Genomic DNA, 23,629 nt, shown 5'->3' with positions numbered 1-23,629 from the left:
AACCAACCATCATATCTTTGGGATATGGGAGGAAAACGTTGCATCTGGGGAAATCCACTTAGTCACAGGGAGAATGTGCAAGCTTTACACAGAAAGCATTTAAAGTCAGTAACGAACTCAAAGCTCTTGATCTGAGAGGCAATGACTCTATAGTTGTACCACTGTGTTACCCTCAATTTTTTTCTCCATAATACTGTGGAGGCGAAGGGAGAGGTCGATAGGAAGCTACAAGCCATGACAGCAATCATTGTCAGCCCAGTGGAAGTTGGTTGTAGGGGATTCACAGCCCGTTCCTTAGCCAGAGCCTTCAGCAATTTGGGCATCGAGGGACAGAGGAAGAGGAGAGCCATCTGCAGGACCACAGATGGGGCAGAGAGGGCCTCAAGATGGCTGTGGCTCAAAAGAGGGGAGCCATGGAGTCATAAGTAGCTAGCCATTTGGACACAAGCTGGGGTCTGATCAGCCCCAGCTGGGTCACCTGGAGAAGGGTGTATGATGTTGAAAGACCTGAAACACCCGATGATTCCAAGAACATCACTGAAGATGTGTCCAGAAGCATCAGTAGATGTATGTACACAGCAGTAATAATATATTTGAAAGTCTCAGGCTTGCCCCCTGCCCTCATGACCTTTGACTGTGCAGTTGGAGAATGCAGTGAAGGGGAAGGTAAAAGTCTAGTGCAAGTCTCCATAAATAAAGAGTAGATACTTCATGCCTTAGTTAGCCGGATGATGTTTATCCTAGACCACTATGAAAAACAGGGCAATAGACTTTTGGGGATCTGACTGAGAATTTTACATCTGTGCCAGTCACAAGTAGGAAACCAGATGATGACAGGATGGCAAATATGTTCCACCTTTTCAAGGTCATCAAGGAAGAGCATGGTAACTGTGGACCTCTGAGCCTAACATCGCTACTGGAGTAGTTACTGTAAAAATTTCTAAGAAACAGGATTAATGATCACTTGGAAAGACTGTGACTGCTCAGAGATGGCCAAAGGCGAATCATTCTGATTGTATTCATTGAGAATATAACAAAATGTATTGATGAGGACAGTGCAGTGACCATGGTGGATGCAGTGTATTGTACTTGACAAGGTCCCACATGGGACACTGGTCCAAAAGGCTAGGAATCCATGGAATCCAGAGCAAAGGGGCAAATTGGATCCAAACTTGACTTGGCAATAGGAGACTGAGGGTGATGGTAGTGGGTTTTTGTGAATTATTGCCTCTTAGTGGGCTGTGTGCAGGGCTCATACAAGACTGCACAGCCAAACCCTTCAGCAATCCCATTTTCAGGTTCACCAATGACATGACAGTGATGAGGCTCATCACCAACAATGTTGAGATGCCTGCAGAGAGGAGGTGGAAGCTCTAAACCTGGTTCCAGGCAAAATAACTTTTTCCTTAATGCCAACAAGACAAAGGAAATGGTTATGGACTTCAGAAAAATCTGCACCACTCACATATCAGTGGCACAGCGGTGGAAACTGCAAGCAGTTTCAAACTCCTGGGAGTGCACATCTTGAACAATCTCCCATGGTCCAAGAGCTCATCCTGCACAGTCAAGAAAATTCACAAATGCCTGTACTTTCAAAGGTGCTGAAGAGAGCATAACTATGCACATCAACACTCAAGACCTTCTAAAGATGCAAAGTTGAGAGCATGCTAACATGTTCCATCACCATGTGATATGGAAACTGTACTGCAGCAGACAGGAAGGCTCTATAATGGGTAATTAAAACTGCCCAATGCATCATCGGCACCAGCCTCCCCGCCATCAAGGACACAACAGAAAATAGTCCTGGGAAAAGTCCAGAAATATCATGAAGGATCCCACCCACCCTAGTTATGGACTGTTTGTTCCTCTCCCATCAGAGAAGAGGCTAGCATTCACACTAGGAACACTAGACTGAAAAACAGTTCCTTCTCCCAAGGCATCAGGCAGATCAATACCTCCACCTACTAACCCGTGCCGCCACCACCACTACATCCACATCACTCCACTTCTTAGCCCCTCAGCACCCTTCACCCCTCCATGCAATGCCTACACTCCACACCTCAGACCTACATAGACACAGTGACTGTCCTACTCTGTTTTCATTTACCCTGCTGCTACCTAGGAGAGTTCCTCTTGCTAAAATTATGGGGAATGGTGAAGGAGAGGGGGTTGGGGAGCATTACCAGAAGTTTGAGAAATTGATGTTCATCCAATCAGTTTGGAAGTTACCCAAATTGGATAAACTGTCTCCAGAGATAGAGACAGAGAGATTGAGAAAGGGGAGGGAGTTGTCAGAAATGGGCCATTTAAATTTGAGGGTGGAAGCTGGAGGAAAGCAGATGAAGTCGATGAGCTCGGCATGGGTGCAGGAAGCAGCACCAATGCAGTTGTTGATGTAGCATTGGAAAAGTGGGGGATAGACCAGTGAGGCTTGGAACTTAGACTGTTCCACATAGCTAACAAACACACAGGCATTTCTGGGACCTATGCGAGTGTCCATGGCTACCCCTTTTGTTTGAAGGAAGTGGGAAGAGCCAAAGGAGAAATTATTGAGAGTGAGGACAAATTCTGCTAGGTGGAGGAGAGTGGTGGTGGAGGAGCACTGGTTAGGCCTGGAATCCAGAAAAAAACAGAGAGCTGCTTAGAGGCCTTCCTGGTGGAGGATGGAGGTGTACAGGGACTGGGACATCCATTGTAAAAATAAGATGATGGGGGCCAGGGAACAAAATACTTGAGAAGATTAAGAGCGTGTGAAGTGTCACGAATGTAGGTAAAAAGGGACTAAACTAGGGGGATAAAACAGAGTCAAGATATGCTGATATGAGTTCAGTGGGGCAGGTACAAGCTGAAGCAATGGGTCTACCTGGACAAGTGGGGTTGTGGATCTTGAGTAGGAAGTAGAAACAGAAAGTGCAGGGGTGTGGGAACTATGAGATTGGTGGCAGTGGATGGGAGATCCCCAGAGCTGATAAGGTTGGTGATGGTGTGGGAGACAATTGCCTGGTGCTCATTAGTGGGATCCTATTCGAGGGGTAAGTAAGAGGAGGTGTCTGTGAGTTGACGCTGAGCCTCAGCGAGATAGAGGTCAGGCGCCAGCACCTCCCTTGTCTGTGGGTTTGATGGTGTTGTTAGGATTGGTGCAGAAGGAGTGGAGAGTACAGTGCTCAGAAGGAGTGAGGTTGGAAATGGAGAAAGGAGGTGCAGGTCTAGACGGTTAATGTCCCATCAGCAGTTGGCAATGAAAAGGTCCAGAGCAGGCAGAAGACCAGGGTGAGGTGCCCAGGAAGAGGAGGATGGTTGAAGAGGGGAGAAGGGGGTCATATCGGTGCAGGGTGGAGAGTCCTTGCTTGAAGACGGAGGTGAGGGAGGAAAAGCTAAGCATCATGGCGGGCACAAAACTCACTGAGGTGTGAGAGCAGGGGAACAAAGGTGAGGCCCTTACTGAGGACAGAACATTCTGCCTCAGAGAGGGGAAGGTCAGAGGGAATGGTGAAAACCCGGCATGGATGAGAGCTAGGATCAGAGGGGGGAAGGGGGTTTGTGGTAAACCATGTATATCTGTCTGGACACGCCGCTCTGCTGACTGCTCCTGTGGCTCCTCCCACAGTCCAGGGTGGTCATCCAGCATGAACGTGGATCCATTTTACTGTTAATAAAAGCCTTTCAGTACTTACTCTACTTCCAGTCTTTTGGAGTTATTGATAGTGCATCAATTTTATTAGCAGTATATTTAAAGCATGGAACACGTTTTGAGGCCTGACAAATTGGACATCGACCCGCGAACACCTGAGGCTGGAAATGCTTTCAAATTCTGGCTAGCCTGCTTCGAATCATACCTGGAGGAGTTTGGAGTCCGCTGCGAAGCACAGAGTTCTCCTCTCCAGGGTCAGTCCACAGTCTACTCGATGATTAGAGACCAGCCGAGTTACGACGGCGCGATGAGCACCCTCAGAAGACAATACCTGCGGCCAGTAAATACCGTCTATGCAAGACATCGCTTAGCAACGGAGCAGTAGCGGGCAGGAGAATCGAACGCTCAGTTTGTCCGGGCCCTACAGACACTCGTGCGGGCCTGCGATTGCCAGGGGCTGATGGCCAAACAACATGTCACAGCTCCTAGTAAGAGACGTCTTCGTCACAGGGATCAGGTCAGCGTACGTGCTGGAACATGCTGATCTTACCTTACATTCCGCGATTGAGCTGGCTGATATGCTGGAGGCCGCTCTGCACAACTCTGATGCTCTCCAGGCGTGCAATCTCCCGCTGGCTTCGTGGACGCCGCAGACCCCGCAACCCGCCGGCAAATCGACCATGGCTGCTGCCAGTCGCAAGTCCGCGAAATGTTACTTCTGCGGACTCAAGAAGCACCCCCGAAGAAGTTGCCCGGCCCGAGAAGCTACCTGCTCCAGCTGCGGAAAGAAGGGCCACTTTGCCAAGGCCTGTAAGTCCAAACCGCGAGCGGAATCGAGCAGCGCCGCGTGCAAGGCATGGGGTTTGCCATCTTTCCTGCCTGCTGCTGCGTGCGAGGCATGGGGGTGGCAATCTTGGTCGGCGCCACCTCGCACCACCTATGACCCACGGGTACTTACCGGGCACCCCACCGCACCGGACCAAGACAGCGATTCAACTCTGGCCTCCATGACCCTCGACCAAAGCGCTCCACACCAGCTCGCAAGGTCAATGATGGACATCCTGGTGGAGGGGCACAGGACTAGCTGCCTGTTTGACATGGGCAGCACGGAGAGTTTTATCCACCTGGACACGGTGCAACATTGCGGACTCGTGACATGGCCGGTAAGCCAGAGGGTTGCCATGGCTTCTGGGTCGCATACAACAGACATCCGGGGGGGGGGGGGGGGGGGGGTAGTGTAGCGACACTAGTGGTGCAGGGCACAGAATATCGAGACTTTACATTACTAGTCATGCCTCAACTGTGTGCCCCTGTGCTATTGGGGCTCGACTTCCAGAGCCACCTGAAAAGTGTGACAATGGAGTATGATGGGCCCCTCCCACCAAGCACTGTCAGAAATCCTCAGTTCTGTAGGAATTTGTCACATACCCCGCTACTGACCACACACACACACACACCAACCCGCACATCCCACACAACACCATGCCGACAGCCGCACTACGGACACCACTTGCGGCCTCTCCACCCTCAAGATCCCTTCCCCACCGCTGTTCGCCAACCTGACCCCCGACTGTAAACTTGTGGCAACTAAACGCAGGAGTTACAGTGCGGGGGACAGGGCCTTCATTCAGTCAGAGGTGCAGCGGCTGCTCAGGGAGGGGATCATTGAGCCAAGCACAAGTCCTTGGAGGGCCCAGGTGGTCGTTGTTCGGAACGGGGAGAAAAATAGGATGGTCGTGGACTATAGCCAGACCATCAATAGGTTCACCCAGCTTGACGCGTACCCCCTACCCCGCATCGCGGATATGGTCAATCAGATAGCTCAGTACAATGTGTACTCGACCATAGACCTAAAATCCGCTTACCACCAGCTCCCCATCCGCCCGGAGGACCGCCCCTACACCGCCTTCGAAGTGGGCGGCAGGCTCTATCACTTCCTGCACATCCCCTTCGGTGTTACGAATGGTGTCAGTCTTCCAGAGGGAAATGGACCGGATGGTGGACCAGTGCCAACTGAAGGCCATGTTCCCATATCTGGATAATATCACCATCTGCGGTCACGACCGGCAGGATCACGACAACAACCTCCAAAAATTTTTCCAAGCAGCCAAAGCTTTTAACCTTACCTATAACAGGGACAAGTGTGTGTTTGGAACCACCCGACTTGCTCTCCTTGGGTGTGTCGTAGAGAATGGAGTCATTGGCCCTGACCCCGACCGTATGCGGCCCCTGTTGGAACTCCCTCTTCCCACCACCCTCAGAGCCCTCAAAAGGTGCCTGGGCTTCTTTTCCTATTACGCCCAATGGGTCCCTCACTACGCTGATAAGGCCCGTTCCCGGTCAAGTCCACCGCATTTCCCCTCTCTGCCGAGGCCCACGCGGCCTTCAGCCGCATTAAAGGGGACATTGCCAAAGCAACGATGCATGTGGTGGACAAGACCATTCCCTTCCAAGTAGAGAGTGACGCCTCTGACTTTGCACTGGCTGCTACCCTCAATCAGGCAGGAATACCGGTAGCATTCTTCTCTCGTACTCTTCTAGGCCCTGAAATTCGGCACTTCGCGGTGGAAAAAGAAGCCCAGGCCATAGTGAAGCTATTAGGCACTGGAGCACTATCTCGCTGGCAAAAGGTTCACCTTGCTGACCGACCAGCGCTCAGTTGCGTTCGTGTTTAGCAACCAACAGCAGGGCAAAATCAAAAATGATAAAATTTTAAGGTGGAGAATAGAACTCTCCACCTACAGCTCCACCTACATCCTGTACCGGCCTGGAAGGCTCAATGAGCCCCCTAATGCCCTATCCCGGGGAACATGCGCCAGCACGCAGCTCGACCGGCTATACGCCCTCTATGCAGATCTTTGCCACCCGGGGGTCACCCGGCTTTTCCATTTCGTGAAAGCCCGGAACCTGCCTTACTCTCTTGAGGAGATCAGGACGATGACCAGGGACTGCCAAGTCTGCGCTGAGTGCAAACCGCACTTCTACCGTCCTGAAAAGGCACAACTTATCAAGGCCACCCGCCCCTTTGAGCGACTGAGTGTCAACTTTAAGGGCCCCCTTCCCTCCACCGACCGCAATGTGTACTTTCTTAACATCATCGACAAGTACTCGCGGTTCCCCTTTGCCATCCCCTGCCCCGATACCACTGCCACGTCAGTCATAAAGGCCCTGCGCCAGTTCTTCACTCTGTTCGGATATCCCTGCTATATCCACAGTGACAGAGGGTCCTTGTTTATGAGTGACGAGCTGTGCCAGTACCTGCTGGCTAGGGGCATTGCTACTAGTAGGACCATGAGCTATAATCCCTGGGGGAATGGACAGGTGGAGAGGGAGAAAGCCACAGTGTGGAAGGCCACACTCCTAGCCCTTAGGTCAAAGGGATTGCTGGTCTCTCGCTGGCAGGAGGTCCTCCCCAAGGCACTCCACTCCATCCACTCCCTGTTATGTACATCCACCAATGCCACCCCTCATGAGCGTCTCTTTTCTTTTCCCAGGAAGTCTGCCACTGGGACCACCCTACCGGCTTGGCTGACATCCCCAGGGCCAGTGCTGCTCCGGAAACATGCGAGGAGCAATAAATACTCCCCGATGGTCGAGAGGGTTCACCTACTTCATGTGAGCCCCCAGCATGCCTATGTGGTCTTACCTGATGGGCAGGAGGACACGGGAGAACCAGACCCCTACCCTGAACACTCCATGGTGACACCTTTATACAGGGGTCTGTGGGAGGAGCCACAGGAGCAGTCAGCAGAGGGGCGTGTCCAGACAGATATACATGGTTTACCACAGGGTTGGTGGTGTCTGAGGAGAAGGGAGGTTTGGGGTGTTCAGGGATGGTGGGGTGAGAGGAAGGTGGAGTCTGTGTAGACCCAGGAACTGGCAGTTGGACCTGCGAGACATGGGATTGTGGAGCGGCGGTGGGGGAGGATGACCTATTCCTGTACCTATTGTCACTTTATGTACATATAATTAGTATATGTATATAAACTAATCTTATGCATATACAACCACACTCAATTTACTTGTGAATTTTGCTTTATAGGCTTGCCTTTATATTTATATTTATTATGATTTCTATGCTTTTTCTGTTTTTATAATGCTGCATTGGATTCAGAGTAACAACCATTTTTTACATTCATGTGCTGGGGATGATGTTACACGGCCTGTAACTCATACAAGTGTAAAGAACTGGTGCTGGGACCTCTGTTATTTGTGATGTTACATCTATCATTTGGATGGAAATGTAGATGGGTAGATTAGGTGATACCAAGGTTGATGGAGTTGTGGACAGTGTAAAGGGTTATCAACAAATACAGCGAGTTATAGATCAGTTACAGATATGGGCAAAGAATTGACAGAGTTTAATTCAGTTAAGTGTGAAATGTTTCATATTGGGAGACTTGGTTTATTCCTCTTGCTATTTCCCAACCCCCTTCTCAAAGGCTCCAATATAGTAATGGAAACACTGCACCAGGCCCAGCAGCACTTTTTTGTATAAACAAAATAAACTTTAATCAAAATAAAAAAAACTATTTACAGGAATAAACCATTCAATTCCTTTTCATTCTTTACATACATGATCAATGCTTCCCATACTGTTCTATTAAATTCATACATATTAACAGCACTGGGAGGGGGGTATTCAAACTACTACAATAATTGAGGGGCTTCCTCCACCTACTCTGCTCTTGCTCTCTAGTAAGAGAAGAACCCATCTTCCCCACGTAGCCCCTGCTCATCATATATTAACCTTCTCATTTTTGAGGTAATTCTTGCAAGTCTCCTCTTGAGCCTCTCCAATGATAACATATCTCTTTTTTAGATCCTAAACTGCAGTCTGACCAAAGCCTCAGCATTATATACACAACTTCATATTCTAGTCCTTTTGAAATGAATGCTACCAGTTAATTTCCTTTCCTTATTAGCGAATCAACCTGCAAGTTAACCTCTGAGAAATTCCTTTGCACTTTTGATTTGTGAATTTGATCCCTGCTGGTGTCTCTTTTCAATTGACTTTGTCCAGCTCTTCCCTCATGCCACCGTAGTCCTCTTTACTCCAGAGTAATACTGATATATATCCAGAGACAGAGAAGCAGTTTCAGCGACAGGTTACTGTCGATGCAATGCTCCTCAGACAGGATGAAGAGGTCAATACTCCCCAATGCCATTAGGCTTTACAATTCAACCGCCAGGACTTAAGAACTTTTTTTTTTAAAGCTATTATTAATGCTTTTTGAGTTAGTGATTTAGATGCATATCATATTTTTACTGAGTTAAGTATTGTATGTAATTAGTTTTTGCTACAACAAGTGTATGGGACATTGGAAAAAAGGTTGAATTTCCCCATGGGGATGAATAAAGTATCTATCTATCTATATCTGATTAAAGCCTCTCTCTCTCAAACTTCAGAGTAAATATCATATTATGATCACTGCCTCCAAAGTGTTCCTTTACTTCAAATTCCCTAATGAAATCGGCAGATGCCATCTCTCTGGCACTACATTCCTCCTTGGAACACCTGGAGAATAAAGACGCATATGTTAGGCTCCTTTTCATTGACTACAGCTCCGCCTTTAATACCATCATCCCGAATAAACTGATTCCTAAGCTCCGGAACCTGGGTCTTAGCACTCAGATCTGAAGCTGGATCTTCAACTTCCTCACAGATAGGACCCAGGCTGTAAAAAATAGGGGACAAGCTCTCCTCTACAATCACTCTGAGCACCGGTGCCCCACAAGGCTGTGTACTCAGCCCCTGCTGTACTCACTGTACACCCATGATTGTGTAGCCAAGTTTCCATCGAACTCAGTATATAAATTTGCTGATGACACCACAATTGTAGGCCGTATCTTGGGTAATGATGAGTCTGAGTACAGAGAGGAAATTAAGAACCTGGTGGCATGGTGCGAAGACAATAACCTATCCCTCAACGTCAGCAAGACGAAGGAATTGGTTGTTGACTTCAGAAGGAGTAGCGGACCGCATGACCCCATCTACATCGGTGGTGCGCAGGTGGAACAGGTCAAAAGCTTTAAGCTTCTCGGGGTGAATATCACAAATGACCTGACTTGGTCTAACCAAGCAGAGTCCACTGTCAAGAAGACCCACCACCACCTTTATTTTCTGAGAAAGCTGAAGAAATTTGGCCTGTCCCCTAAAACCCTCACTAATTTTTATAGATGCATCATAGAAAGCATTCTTCTAGGGTGCATCACAACCTGGTATGGAAGGTGTCCTGTCCAAGACCGGAAGAGGCTGCAGAAGATTGTGAACATAGCCCAGCACATCACACAAACCAATCTTCCATCCTTGGACTCACTTTACACCACACGCTGTCGGAGCAGTGCTGCCAGGATAATCAAGGACATGACTCACCTTCCCTCTGGGAGAAGGTTCAGGAGCTTGAAGACACATCTGGCCAGATTTGGGAACAGCTTCTTTCCAACTGCTGAACGGATCCTGACCCGGATCTGGGCCGTGCCTTCCAAATATCCGGACCTGTCTCTCGGTTTTTTTTGCACTACCTTACTTTCCAGTTTCTATTTTCTATTTATGACTTATAATTTAAATTTTTATTATATTTACTATCGATTTGTACTCCAGGGAGCACGAAGCGCAGAATCAAATATCACTGTGATGATTGTATGCTCTAGTATCAATTGTTTTGTGACAATAAAGTCATAATAATAATAATAAAATCTGGTTTATTATACAACACCCAATCCAGAACTGCCTTTTCCCTTATAGGCTCAACCACAGGCTGCTCTAAAAAGCCATCTCATAGCCATTCTATAAATCTACTCTCTTGGGATCCAGCACTAATCTGATTTTCTCAGTCTATCTGCATATTGAAATCCCTCATGCCTTTTGTAACATTGCCCTTTATTACATGCCTTTTCTACATCTTCGCATTGCCAGTGTCCCATCCCCTTGAATAGCTCTTCTTGCTGGTCCCCACTCAGCAGTCCTCTGGAGCACAAAGTCTCCATCCATCATTGAATGTGAGAAGCGGCAAAGCTTCACCTGACGAAGGGTCTCGGCCCTAAATGTTGACAGCGCTTCTCCCTATAGGTGCTGCCTGGCCTGCTGCGTTCCACCGGCATTTTGTGTGTGTTGCTTGAATTTCCAACATCTACAGATTTCTTTGTGAAAGCTTCACCTTGTCCACACCTTTGCCTTGCAGCAGGTGATAGCCAGTGGGAGATGTAGTGATTACTTGAAAACATACCAAAACTGAGAGACTGAGTGAGGGAATCAACACTGTATGACATGCTTCCAAATAACTGAGTTCCAAGTGGAAAAAAGTACATTTGATCCCTTATTAGAAAACTAGCAAGGATGAATGATCTAATATTGAGATAAAAAAACTACCAAAATTAGCATAGCGATAGCAAAATAAGCAAAGTTAGCAATCAACAAAATAAAACCATATCCTTCCAATTCTCTCTCTAACTTAAACTAAATACACAAAGTGTGAATACATGACTATACTCATTGCTTCCACCACTCCCCAACCTGCATGCCAAATCGCCATAACCCATAATAAAACCACGCAACACAAAATACAATACAGACAGACAGAAAATAGATACATGGCTCCTACATCCCAGCTCCTATTTACTACACTATGATAATTACAACTATATGCTACAAAAATAGGAGACAAATTCTTCAAGGATAACATCTTAACTTTATGCAAATATCCTCTTTCTTCTTCAAGCCTAGTCATGTAACTATCATATAAGCCAGAGGTTACCAGCAGTTAGCCCTGCAAGAGTGATCTTCACCACCACTTTCTGTCAAGTCAAAGTCATGAAGTCAAATAACTTGAAGTTAATTTTCTAGAGCTGTATTTCATCAAACCTCTGCCTCCTGTGGAAGACAGATCTTGGTTATAGACCTGTCCCGACAGCTGGTGCACATATCATCTTCTGTCTGGAAAGACTTGAATGACTCTTCCCAAGATCCATAAGTTGCAAGACACTGTGTCATCAACTATAAGCACAATGTCTCCTGGGAAGAAATTGTGCTTTATACCTGAACATTTTTGATGTTCCTGGAACTGTGTTAAGTACTCTTGACCCACTGTTTCCAAAACCAGTTTGACATCTATTGACATGCTTCCATCTACGACAAGTTCCTTTTGGAACTCTCCTGGTGGTAAGTCTGGTGAGGTCTTCAGAAGCAACACATGGTTGAGTGTTAATGCTTCTAAATCATTGGGATCAGAGGATTCCTTAGTAATTGGATGACCATTGATTATAGCCTCGGCTTCATAAAGAACTGTGCAGAAACCCTCTTTGAAAAGATTCCATACTTGCATGGTGGAATTGAGGACCTTTTGCATAGACCTGACCAACTTCTCCCATGTTCCTCCATGATGAAATTCAGCTGGAAGTTTAAAAATCCACTTAATTACTTTCTGTAAAAGGACAACACTGATATGTGAATGGTTCCACTTCTCAATGGCTTCTTTCAATTTACATTCAGCACCAACAAAGTTTGTTCCATTATCACAGCACAGTTCATAAGCCTGTCCTTGTCTTGCATTGAAGTGCATGAACAAAGTAGTCTGTGTCTAAAAAAGATGCCATTTCAATGTGAACACCTCGTATAGCTAGACAGGTAAATATGACCCCATACCTCTTCCCTGTACTTCTGCTCTTCACCTCAAAATTTCCAAAGTAGTCCACACCTACACATGTAAATAGAGGACTGTCAGGAGAGAGTCCGTCCAGAGGTAGATCTGCCATCTGCTGGCATCCTGGAGCTGTGTGCATCCATCAACAGACAACAAACTTAAACAGGATTCTTCTTATAGCTGTACTAGTGCCAGGAACAATGTATCTTTGGTGCAACCTGGACAACATGTGGTTATGACCAGCATGTCCCACCTCTTGATGTACATGCCTCAGAATGATGTCTGAGACGTAAAGATCCTTTGCCAGTATAACAAGATGTTCAGACTCTTCAGGCATGGCTATCCTACTAAGCTGTCAACCAAGGTGCCACCTTCAAGTACTGGATAAAGCTTGAAAATATGGCTGTTCATTTTTGCGCTTTCTCCTCTTTGCAGACTTGAGAATTCATTAGCAAATCTCTTCCTTTGGCAAACCCAAATGATCACTATTTCAGCTTTTCTGAGTTCCTCCATTAAGAGACAATCTCGGCCAATCTGACCATTGGCCTTCTCAATCTCTCTCTCCAAAGAATATCATTGTTATACTCATCCAAGTCAAACTGAGCAAAAGCAATGTTCAATTGCTTCCTCTTCCAACGAAAAACAAGAGCAAGTTCTTAAATTCAAAATTTAGGCCACTGTCTTCCTCAAATGGGCCCTAGATGAGAAGTGATAGATTATACATGTTATTGGGTCCACCTCCTCTCCAATCTGAACAGCGTTGATTGTAACAGTACTCTTGACTTCCGGATCATGTTGTAGGAGTTCTCCAGAACAATTGGGATTTCAAGCAGAAGATGATATTGAGGCCCTGACACCCATGTTTTATTCTTCAGAAATGCTTTCACCTTCAACCCACTAGAGACCACATCAACTGAGTTGCTTAGTTTTTACATACCTCCATTTACATGCCTGTGAAACCTTAAAAATGTCTGTTTTTTAATGAAGATTCAAAACTTGAAAGTTTCATTCTTGATATTCTTCAGTACACAAGTACTATCAGTCCAAAAACTGAGTCATGAAGCTGCATTTGCAACTCCCTCCTCCACAATGTGTCCATACAGCTTGCCATTGTAACAGCAGTGAGCTCCATCTGGAGGATGAAAACTGACTTCAGTGGAGCTATCCTAGATTTTCCAATGAACAAGGCACTTTGCAACTGAGAGTGAATGTTGTGTAACAATAGGTAGGTCTCTACTCCATTGCCATCTTCACTTGTGTACGTAGAGTGATGTAACTGCAGCAATAACTTCACTAAAATCCAGGGGCTTCATATATTTAACAACCTTGAAATCTTCCAACCATCAGAGTTCTTCCAGCCAGCTTGTCCACTCGTGAGCAACTGATCCCAGACAAATTCTTTCTTTTGTAGATCTTACAGGATCTTCATAGCGGATAGCACCACCAGACTCAAGATTCCTAAAGGATCATAGATGGAACTAACTGTGGAGAGGATCTGCCTTCTAGTGAGTGGTCTATCTTGGATCATGATCTTAAACTTGAAAGTATCAGACTAAATTCATCATTGTACACCCAGTACTCTCTCCACTGAAGGTATATATTGATCCAAATCCAAATCCTTCATGTCTTTCACTCTTTTCTCTTCTGATATAACAGCTAGCACAGTATATCTGTTGCTTATCTACTTTGTGTGTTGGAAGCTACCTTTAGCACAAATGGATACCAGGTCATGATAGAGAAATTTCTTCCTAAAAGGACACTGACACAAGGCAGTCATCAACGTAGAAGCAATGCAAAACCTTACCCATTGTCTCACAGCTGAACTGTTCTGCATTGTCTTTTGTACATTTCCTAAGGGCAAAGTTGGCACAGCTCAGGGGTGAAGTCATTCCAAAGAGATGTACCAAAATTCTAAAGTACACCATATCTTGCCTGATGTCTCCATCCGGCCACCAAAGAAACCAGAGAAACCTCAGCAGAGCTGCATCTTCTGCTGGTGAAACACTGATCCAATATCTGTCATGATCACCACTGGTTACTTTCTGAATATGGCCATGACCTCAATCAGTGAGTTAGTAAGAATTTGTCCCTGTAAAATCTGAGCATTAAGTGGCACTCCCTGAAAAGTTACTCGACTGCTAAACACAACATGAAGTTTTCCTTTTCTGGGGTGGTAAACACCATGATGTGGAATATCCCAGACTTTAACATCACTGTATTCCAGATCCTCTGCTGACACTCTTTTGGCATAATCTCTGGAAATTACATCCTTCATGAAATCTGTGTAGTCAGTGAGAAATGACAAATCCTTCCTAAACCTCTGAGATTTAGAACGCACTGTTCTGCAATCTTCTTCTTATTTGGCATATTAACCTTTTTTCTGGTAGTGGCCATCCACCAGTTTTGCAGAATTTGCAACTTGCTCCATGAACTTGTGACCTTCTCTTGACAAACCAAGTTGTTCATTCTAACTGCATTCAGGGAAGTCTGCCTTGAACTGCCATTGCCAAACCTCTTCCAAGTTCAAAACTGAGATCCTGTTAACTGTCAGCTTAGGCTGTCCACAGTCTTTCCCATCACCATCATCTCCATTCACAGTCCAACCCAACATTGTTCTAATTGCATAAGGTCCATTATTAACACTGTGAATCACTTGCAACAGCTCCAATGCTTTAGGCACATTTGTCCCTATCTGCAGCTCAATTTCTGAATCTCTCTCTGGCAAATGGAGATGTTTCAGGTGAGACTATCCCTGGAGATCCCTCCTACGTGGAGTTTCTCCTCTGTGGACATGCATAGTTTCCAGTGTATAGATGTTAGGTAGCTCACAATAGTTTAACCATCTAAGCCAGCCACTTCTAATCCTGAAACAATGTAGCTTCTCATTACCTTCTCTTGACCCATGGTGTGTATGAGAATGCATGTCCTTGTTCCTGTGAATGTTGAGCGTGGTCATCAGGCCCACTGTAGAAAAAACTATTGTACTGCCTTGATCTAGGAAAGCATAAGTAACCATTGTCTTGTTCCCCTTTTTAGACTTCACTTGTACTGGAATTATGGGAAGTTTACGATCATGATCGTCAGCCCCTGTAAGGCCATTAGATACCAGGGCACTACTCACTGTTGTGTCTGATTCTTTCACAGCTTGTTTGGATTCTAAACCCTTTTCATCAGAGTGAATATGAAGTATTCTAGGATGCTTGCCACTGCATACCTTGTATGAACTATGCTTCCTGCAATCCTTGCTGATGTGTCCCGTACACAAGCAGACAAAGCAGACTCCTGTTGAAGGGTCTCGGCCCGAAATGTTGACTGTACTCTTTTCCATAGATGCTACCTGGCCTGCTGAGTTCCTCCAGCACTCTGTGTGTGTTGCAAATCAGACATCATTTTCCTTTATGAAGGCAATCTTCTCACAATGAACCTTTTTCTCCATGAGGGCAGAAATCCAATGCAAGTTCAACCTCACAAAACAGATGGCCTGCTTAGACTGATGAATCCATTTCCCTTCCATTAGTTCCAGGTTCAGTTTTAGTTTTACTTCTCACAGTAGCCACAGTCATGGCAAAACTACTTCCTTTAGTCTTAAAACAAAATTGTGACTTTTTCTAGTTCACGCCTTTACTTACTGTAGCAGATGGAGCATCTGTGTATTCTCAGATAACAGGTCTGTTATTATCTTTACTTTCCTTTCAAAAAAATCAACAATGTCAGTGAAAGGAGCCTTACGGTTGTGCCCTTCCTGCAGTTTCCAGATCACTGTTCTCCATTTATCGCCAACATATAGGGCAATTTCTTTATAACTATCGACATTTTGGCAGGCATGTCCATCCAACTCATGTACTGCACTTCTTCCATAGCTTTGCAACAGCCTCTTAAGAAAAAGACTGTAGTCTTGAAGAGCCTTCATGTTTTCAGATTTGATAGGTACCAAAGAAAAAGCCTTTTGCATGTAGGCAGATGCAGTTTTGTTCATTACCAAATGTCCCTACAGTAAAACCTTAGCCTTAACATATCCTTTCTTAGGGGTGTCATGCTGGTAACTTCTGACAAGTTCTGTAGGGCAACCCCTAATGTACTGGTCAAGGAAATAGAGGCAGTCACTTTGGCTGTCGGTCTTTCCTTCAACACTGTTTTCAAAAGCCTTTATGAATGTTTGAACACAGTATGAATCAAGAAAAGGTCACAGATAATCCTACCACAAGATGATCCAGTCTTGTGGAGACAGGTCAGACCAACAGGTCTGAGGCAATCCTTCACTATAGAGTGGTATTCATTTGGTATAACTATTATTTTTTGTTGACAAAATGAAGTAGTTACTTGAAAAACAAGCCAAAACCGCTGAGAGACTGAGTGAGGGATTTGACACTGTGTGATATGCTTCCAAATAATTGAGTTCCAAGTTGAAAAATGTATGTTCGATCCTTTATTACAAAACCAGCAAAGAAGTATGATCTATATAGTGATAAAAAACTAACAAAACTAGCATAGTGATAGTGAAATAAGCAGAACAAACCAAATAAGTGGTTAGCAGTTGTTAACACTTCATCGTTATGTGCTCGCCACTCTCTCCTACAATTTAAAGTGGTCCATAGAGCCCATATGACCAAGGATAAGTTGTCTTGCTTCTATTTGGCTATATCTCCTTATTGTGATAAATGTAATAATGGAGAAGCTTCACTCATTCATATGTTTTGGACATGTCTGAGTCTTGAAAAATATTGGAAAGAAGTATTTCAAACCTTCTTGGTACTTTTTAAAGTAAATTTTAAGCCTAATCTTTTGACCGCTTTATTTGGTATTGTTGGAGGATAGGATATTTGTTATGGTCCGGTCTGGAGCCTGCTTTCCGGGTCTTGATCCGGTCCGCGGACTCCGGGTCTTGTAGCCGTCCCTCCTTTCACCCTTAAGACAACAGACAATAGACAATAGGTGCAGGAGCAGGCCATTCGGCCCTTCTAGACAGCACCGGCATTCACTGTGATCATGGCTAATCATACACAATCAGTACCCCATTCCTGCCCTCTCCCCATATCCCTTGACTCTGCTATCTATAAGAGCTCTAACTAACTCTCCCTTGAATGCATCCAGAGACTTGGCCTCCACTGCCTTCTGGGGCAGAGCATTCCACATATCCACCACTCTCTGGGTGAAAAAGTTTTTCCACATCTCTGTTCTAAATGGCCTACCCTTATTCTTAAACTGTGACCTCTAGTTCTGGACTCACCCATCAGCGGGAACATGCTTCCTGCCTCCAGCGTGTCCAATCCCTTAATAATCTTATATGTCTCAATCAGATCCCCTCTCATCCTTCTAAATTCCAGTGTATACAAGCCCAGTCGCTCCAATCTTTCAACATATGACAGTCCCGCCATTCCGGGAATTAACCTTGTGAACCTATGCTGCACTCCCTCAATAGCAAGAATGTCCTTCCTCAAATTTGGAGACCAAAACTGCACACAATACTCCAGGTGGGGTCCCACCAGGGCCCTGTACAGCTGCAGAAGGACCTCTTTACTCCTATACTCAATTCCTCTTGTTATAAAGGCCAGCACGCCATTAGCTTTCTTCACTGCCTGCTGTACCTGCATGCTAACTTTCATTGACTGATGTACAAGAACACCTAGATTTCATTGTACTTCCCCTTTTCCTAACTTGACTCCATTTAGATAGTAATCTGCCTTCCTGTTCTTGCCTCCAAAGTGGATAACCTCACATTTATCCACATTAAACTGCATCTGCCATACATTTGCCCACTCACCCAACCTGTCCAAGTCACCCTGCATTCTCATAACATCTTCCTGACATTTCACACTGCCACCCAGCTTTGTGTCATCAGCAAATTTGCTAATGTTACTTTTAATCCTTTCATCTAAATCATTAATGTATATTGTAAACAGCTGTGGTCCCAGCACCGAACCTTGCGGTACCCCACTGGTCACACCCTGCCATTCTGAAAGGGACCTGTTAATTGCTACTCTTTGTTTCCTGTCAGCCAGCCAATTTTCAATCCATGTCAGTACTCTGCCCCCAATACCATGTGCCCTAATTTTGCCCACTAATCTCCTATGTGGGACTTTATCAAAGCTTTCTGGAAGTCCAGGTACACTACATCCACTGGCTCTCCCTTGTCCATTTTCATAGTTACATCCTCAAAAAACTCCAGAAGATCAGTCAAGCATGATTTTGCCTTCATAAATCCATGCTGACTCGGACTGATCTTTCTACTGCTATCCAAATGTGTTGTAATTTCATCTTTTATAATTGACTCCAGCATCTTTCCCACCACTGACATCAGGCTAACCAGTCTATAATTCCCTGTTTTCTCTCTCCCTCCTTTCTTGAAAAGTGGGACAACATTAGCCACCCTCCAGTCAGCAGGAACTGTTCCTGAATCTATAGAACATTGAAAAATGATTACCAATGTGTCCACGACTTCTAGAGCCACCTCTTTAAGTACCCTGGGATGCAGACCATCAGGTCCCGAGGACTTATCAGCCTTCAGACTCAACAGTCTATCCAACACCGTTTCTTGCCTAATATAAATTTCCTTCAGTTCATCCCTTACCCTAGTTCCTTTGAGCACTATTACATCTGGAAGATTGTTTGTGTCTTCCCTAGTGAAGACAGATCCAAAGTACTTGTTCAACTCATCTGCCATTTTCTTGTTCCCCATAATAAATTCACCCGTTTCTGTCTTCAATGGTCCAATTTTGGTCTTAACTATTTTTTTGCTCTTCACATACCTAAAGAAGCTTTTACTATCCTCCTTTATATTCTTGGCTAGTTTACCTTCGTACCTCATTTTTTCTTAAGCCCAAAGGGGATCATCTTGGAAGTTCACCTGAGACCTATCGGCTGGCAGGTGTATATAAGGGGCTCTGGGACTGAGTCTAGTTGGGGGGTTGTCCTGTTCCTCTGTTTGTCTTGTACCCACTGTTCCGTCTGGTTTGCCTTGTTTGTGCTGTTGCAATGTTTGCTTGGCTATCCTGTTTCGACCCCGGCTTGGAGTACCCACTGTTAAACATCTAGTTCTGTAAGTCCGTTCTTGTAGTCACCCTGGACCGAGCTCCCTCCTGATCCTTGCCTCCGTTGGGTAAGCAGGCTGGACTGCCATTGCCCGGCGGGGGTACTCTGACCCTTTCCTACCCCTCTCTTCCAATGGGTGGTGCCCCGCAACCTGCCCAGGTGCTCCACTTCTTGCCCAGGCCCCCGTGTTCCTTCCTGGGAGGTGGCCCTGCCCAGGAGCTATGCGGCCTGCCCGGAGGACTCCGACCCTTTCCTACCCCTTGCTCCCGACTGGTTGTGCCCCACATCCTGCCTAGGTGCCCTGCGACCTGCCCAGGCCCCTGTGTTCCTGCCTGGGAGGCCGGGTCCTGCCCAGAAGTAATGTGGCCCACCCAGGGGGCTATCCTCCCAGCATTCCTTGTCCCATAGACCCATCCTTTAGCCTAGCCAAGGTCCTGCCTTCGCCATGAACTCGCTGAACCCCAGGATCACCTTTACATGCCACGGTCTCCCCATCTTGTTCTATCCTTTAGTTGTTCCTGTCCGACCCCTAGTACTTCAGTGCCTGCGTCCTGCATTTGGGTCCAGTCTCCACCTCACCTTGTGACATATTATTTTGGAGAAATCTGATTTGCACATTTTGGCTTTTATTTATCTTATGGCTAGGAGGGTATTCTTGCTTAAATGGAAAGATGCGGTCCCGCCCACTCAGGTTCAATGGCTGCGTGATGTCATGTCATGTTTAAATTTAGAGAAGATTCGGTGTTCAATTCCTGAATCTAATCAAGACTTTCAAACATTGTGGGGACCTTTTATGAACTATTTTCAAAACCTCTGATTTGCCATTAAAGCACAGATGATGGCTAATAATATACTTTCTTTTTTCCTCTTTATTAATCAGCTTCGGTCTTGGTAGTGGGTTAGATTTTTTTTCTATATAATAAATTTACTATATTTCAATATTATGAATTAATCAATTTGTATGAATATAGAGTAAGGAGTTTATATGTGCGATTCAGTATAGTGTATTTGATATATTTCTTTTTTCTTGAACTCTGTATTCTCCTATGTAGAAAAATAATAAAAATATTCAAAAAAAGAAATTAGTCTACAAAAAATATCCATGTCACCAACTAATTCTCTCTCGAACTAAAACTAATGACACAAAGTGTAAATATGGGACTATATTCATATTCTTCTACGACGCCCCAATCCACATAACAAATTTCCGTAACCCATAATAAAAATGCACAACACAAAATACAATGCAGACAGACAGGAAATAGATACATGACTTCTACAGGATGTTCTCTGACTGAGGATTTCTTCCAAGGTTAGGACCCCAGACAGACTGGGAGCCCTCACTGGGCCCAACACTCACCCCTAGATGCCCTGTTGCTGAGCCTGCAGACGCTGCCTCTCTTTGATCAGCAGGATGATTCCAACCACGGCACTGATGATTCCCAGGGAGAGTCCCAGTGCGCAGATCACGGTTCCTGGGCCGGAGACTTCCTCAGGTACCTCAGGTTCTAGGGAGAGACAAGAGAAGCGTGAGAGCTCACAGTGAAACTTACAGAGGACACACAGTGAGTGTTCATTCACCAAGCTTACCTTGCTGGAGGGAAGTCTGGCCCAACACTAACACACCTCCCCAACATTGGCAAACCCCTGTCCACACACATCAGTGAGCCTGTGGTCTGCAGTCACAGTCTCTACCCAGGGCCCACAGACTGGGGTGACACAGGATATTGATAACCCAGGTTTGAGGCAGTGTGTAAATATTTGTAGAAAGGATGTTAAAGGGATAGAGATCACACAGCTCCACTCCCTAGGATGTCAAAAGAGACAGAACTGGTTGTGTGAAAGACTCACAGATGTTAAATAGCAAACACTCAGCATTCCTTTTGTCTCAGCAAAAGGAAAGTAGCTCTCTGCATGTCCCACACCCTTCCCCTTCAATCATCTGTATAGTTAGCTCAAAAATTTATTCAAACTGTTTCCAGCTTCAGATCCCATCCTGATACAGAACTCGTATAAGACCATAAGATATAGGAACAGAATGAATCCATTTGGCCCATCGAGTCAGCTCCACCATTTCATCATGGCTGATCCAATTTTTCTCTCAGCCCAACTCTCCTGCCTTCTCCCCGTATCCCTTCATGCCCTGACCAATCAAGAAGTTATCAACTTCTGCTTTAAATATGCATAATGACTTGGCCTCCACAGCTGCCTGTGGCAAAGAATTCCACAGAATCACCACTCGCTGGCTAAAGAAATTCCTCCTCATCTCCATTCTAAATGGACACCCCTCTATTCTGAGGCTGTGTCTGCTAGTCTTAACTCTCCTACCAGAGGAAACATCCTCTTCACATCCTCTCTATCAAGGCATTTCACCATTTGATAGGTTTCAATGAGACTCCTCTTCATTGTTCTGAATTCTAGTGAATACAGGCCCAGAGCCATCAAAAGCTCTTCATATGACAAGTCATTCTATCCTTGAATCATTTTCGTGACCCTCCTTTGGACCTTCTCCAGTTTCAGCACATCCTTTCCAAGAGCCCAAAACTGCTCACAATACTCCATGTGAGACCTCACCAGTGCTTTATAAAGTCTCATCATTACATCCTTGTTTTTTTATATTCTAGTCCTCTTAAAATGAATGCTAACATTGCATTTGCCTTCCTCACACAGACTCAACCTGCAAATTAACCTTCTGGGAATCTTGCACAAGGACTCCTAAATCCTTTAGCACCTCAGTTTTTTGTATTTTCTCTCCATTTAGAAAATAGTTAACCCTTCAATTTCTTCTACGAAAGTGCATGACCATACACTTCCCAACACTGTATTCCATCTGCCACTTCTTTGTCCATTCTCCTAATCTGTCTGTCCTTCTGTAGCCTACTTCCTGAAAATTACTTACCCTCTAACTATCTTCATATCACCTGCAAATTTTGCAACAAAGTCATCAATTCCATTATCCAAATCATTGACATATCACATGAAAGGAATCGCTTCCAACACAGACCCCTGTGGAAAACCACTAGTCACCGGCAGCCAGCCAGAAAAAGCTCCCTTCATTCCCACTCTTTGCCTTCTGCCAATCAGCCACTGCTTTATCCATGCTAGAGTTTTTCCTGTAATACCATGAGTTCATAGCTTATTGGTAGCCTCATTTGTGGCACCTTGTCAAAGGCCTTCTGCAAATCCAAATACAGAACATCAACCAATTCTCCTTTGTCTACCCTGCTTGTTATTTCTTCAAAGAATTCCAACAAATTTGTCAAGCAAGATTTTCCCCTGAAGAAACCATGTTGACTACAACATATTTTATCATGTGCCTCCAAGTACCAAGACCTCATCCTTAATAATTGACTCTAACATCTTCCCAGCCACTGAGGTCAGATGAACTGGTCTATAGTTTCTTTTCTTCTGCCTCCTTTCCTTCTTGAAGAATAGGCTGACATTTGCAATTTTCCAGTTTTCCAGAACCATTCCAGAATCTAGTGATTCTAGAAAGATCATTACTAATGCCTCCACAATTTCTTCAGCCACCTGTTTCAGAACTCTGGGGTATAGACCATCTGGTCCAGGTGACTTAATCACTTTCAGACCTTTCAGTTTCCTAAGAACCTTCTCTCTAGTTATGGCAACTTCACACACTTCATGCCCCCAATGCCTGGAACTTCCAGCATAATGCTAGTGTCTTCCACAGTGAAGACTGATGCAAGATACTTTTATCCACCCTTTCATTGTCCCCCATTACTACCTCTCCAGCATCATTTTTCAGTGGTCTAATATCCACTCTTGACTCTCTTTTATGCTTCATGTATCTGAAGAAACTTTTGGTATCCTCTTTAATATTATTGGCTAGCTTATTTTCCTATTTCATCTTTACCTTCTTAATGACTTTTAGTTGCCCTCTGATGATTGTTAAAAGCTTCCCAATCCTGTAACTTCCTTCTATTGCATGCCCTCTCTTTGGCTTTTATGTTGGCTTTGACTTCTCTTGTTAGCTATGGTTGTGTCATATTTCTTCTGAACTGCTTCCATGAATTCCAGACATTTCTACTTTGATGTCATCCCTGCCAGTGTCCTTTTCCAATCAATTCTGGCCAACTCCTCTCTCATGTCTCTGTACTTCCCTTTACTCTACTGTAATATTGCTACATCTGACTTTAGCTTCTCCTCAAACTTCAGAGTGAATTCGATCATATTATGATCATTTTTCCCAAGGGTTCTTTTACCTTAAGCTCTGTAATCAATTCTGGTTCATTGCACAACACCCAATCCAGAATAACTGATCCTCTAGGGGGCTCAACTACATGATGCACTAAAAATCCATCTCAGA

The 23,629-nt window shown here is 45.1% G+C and overlaps 1 protein-coding gene across 1 annotated transcript in view; it reads right to left on the bottom strand.

Annotated features, from left to right (window-relative positions):
* The window catches only part of LOC140716624 (H-2 class II histocompatibility antigen, A-Q alpha chain-like), a 45,872-nt gene that overhangs the window by 1,444 nt on the left and 20,799 nt on the right, over positions 1-23,629 (bottom strand). Inside the window, exon 4 of the mRNA XM_073029451.1 lies at positions 20,663-20,810. Coding sequence (XP_072885552.1) covers positions 20,665-20,810 — 146 coding nt within the window. The 3' untranslated portion in view covers positions 20,663-20,664. The remainder of the gene's footprint in view (positions 1-20,662; positions 20,811-23,629) is intronic.

Source organism: Hemitrygon akajei, chromosome 2 (assembly GCF_048418815.1).
Source record: "Hemitrygon akajei chromosome 2, sHemAka1.3, whole genome shotgun sequence".
NCBI lineage: Eukaryota > Metazoa > Chordata > Chondrichthyes > Myliobatiformes > Dasyatidae > Hemitrygon > Hemitrygon akajei.
The sequence above is the reverse complement of the archived record's forward strand: the minus strand, read 5'-3'. Positions and strand labels throughout refer to the sequence as shown.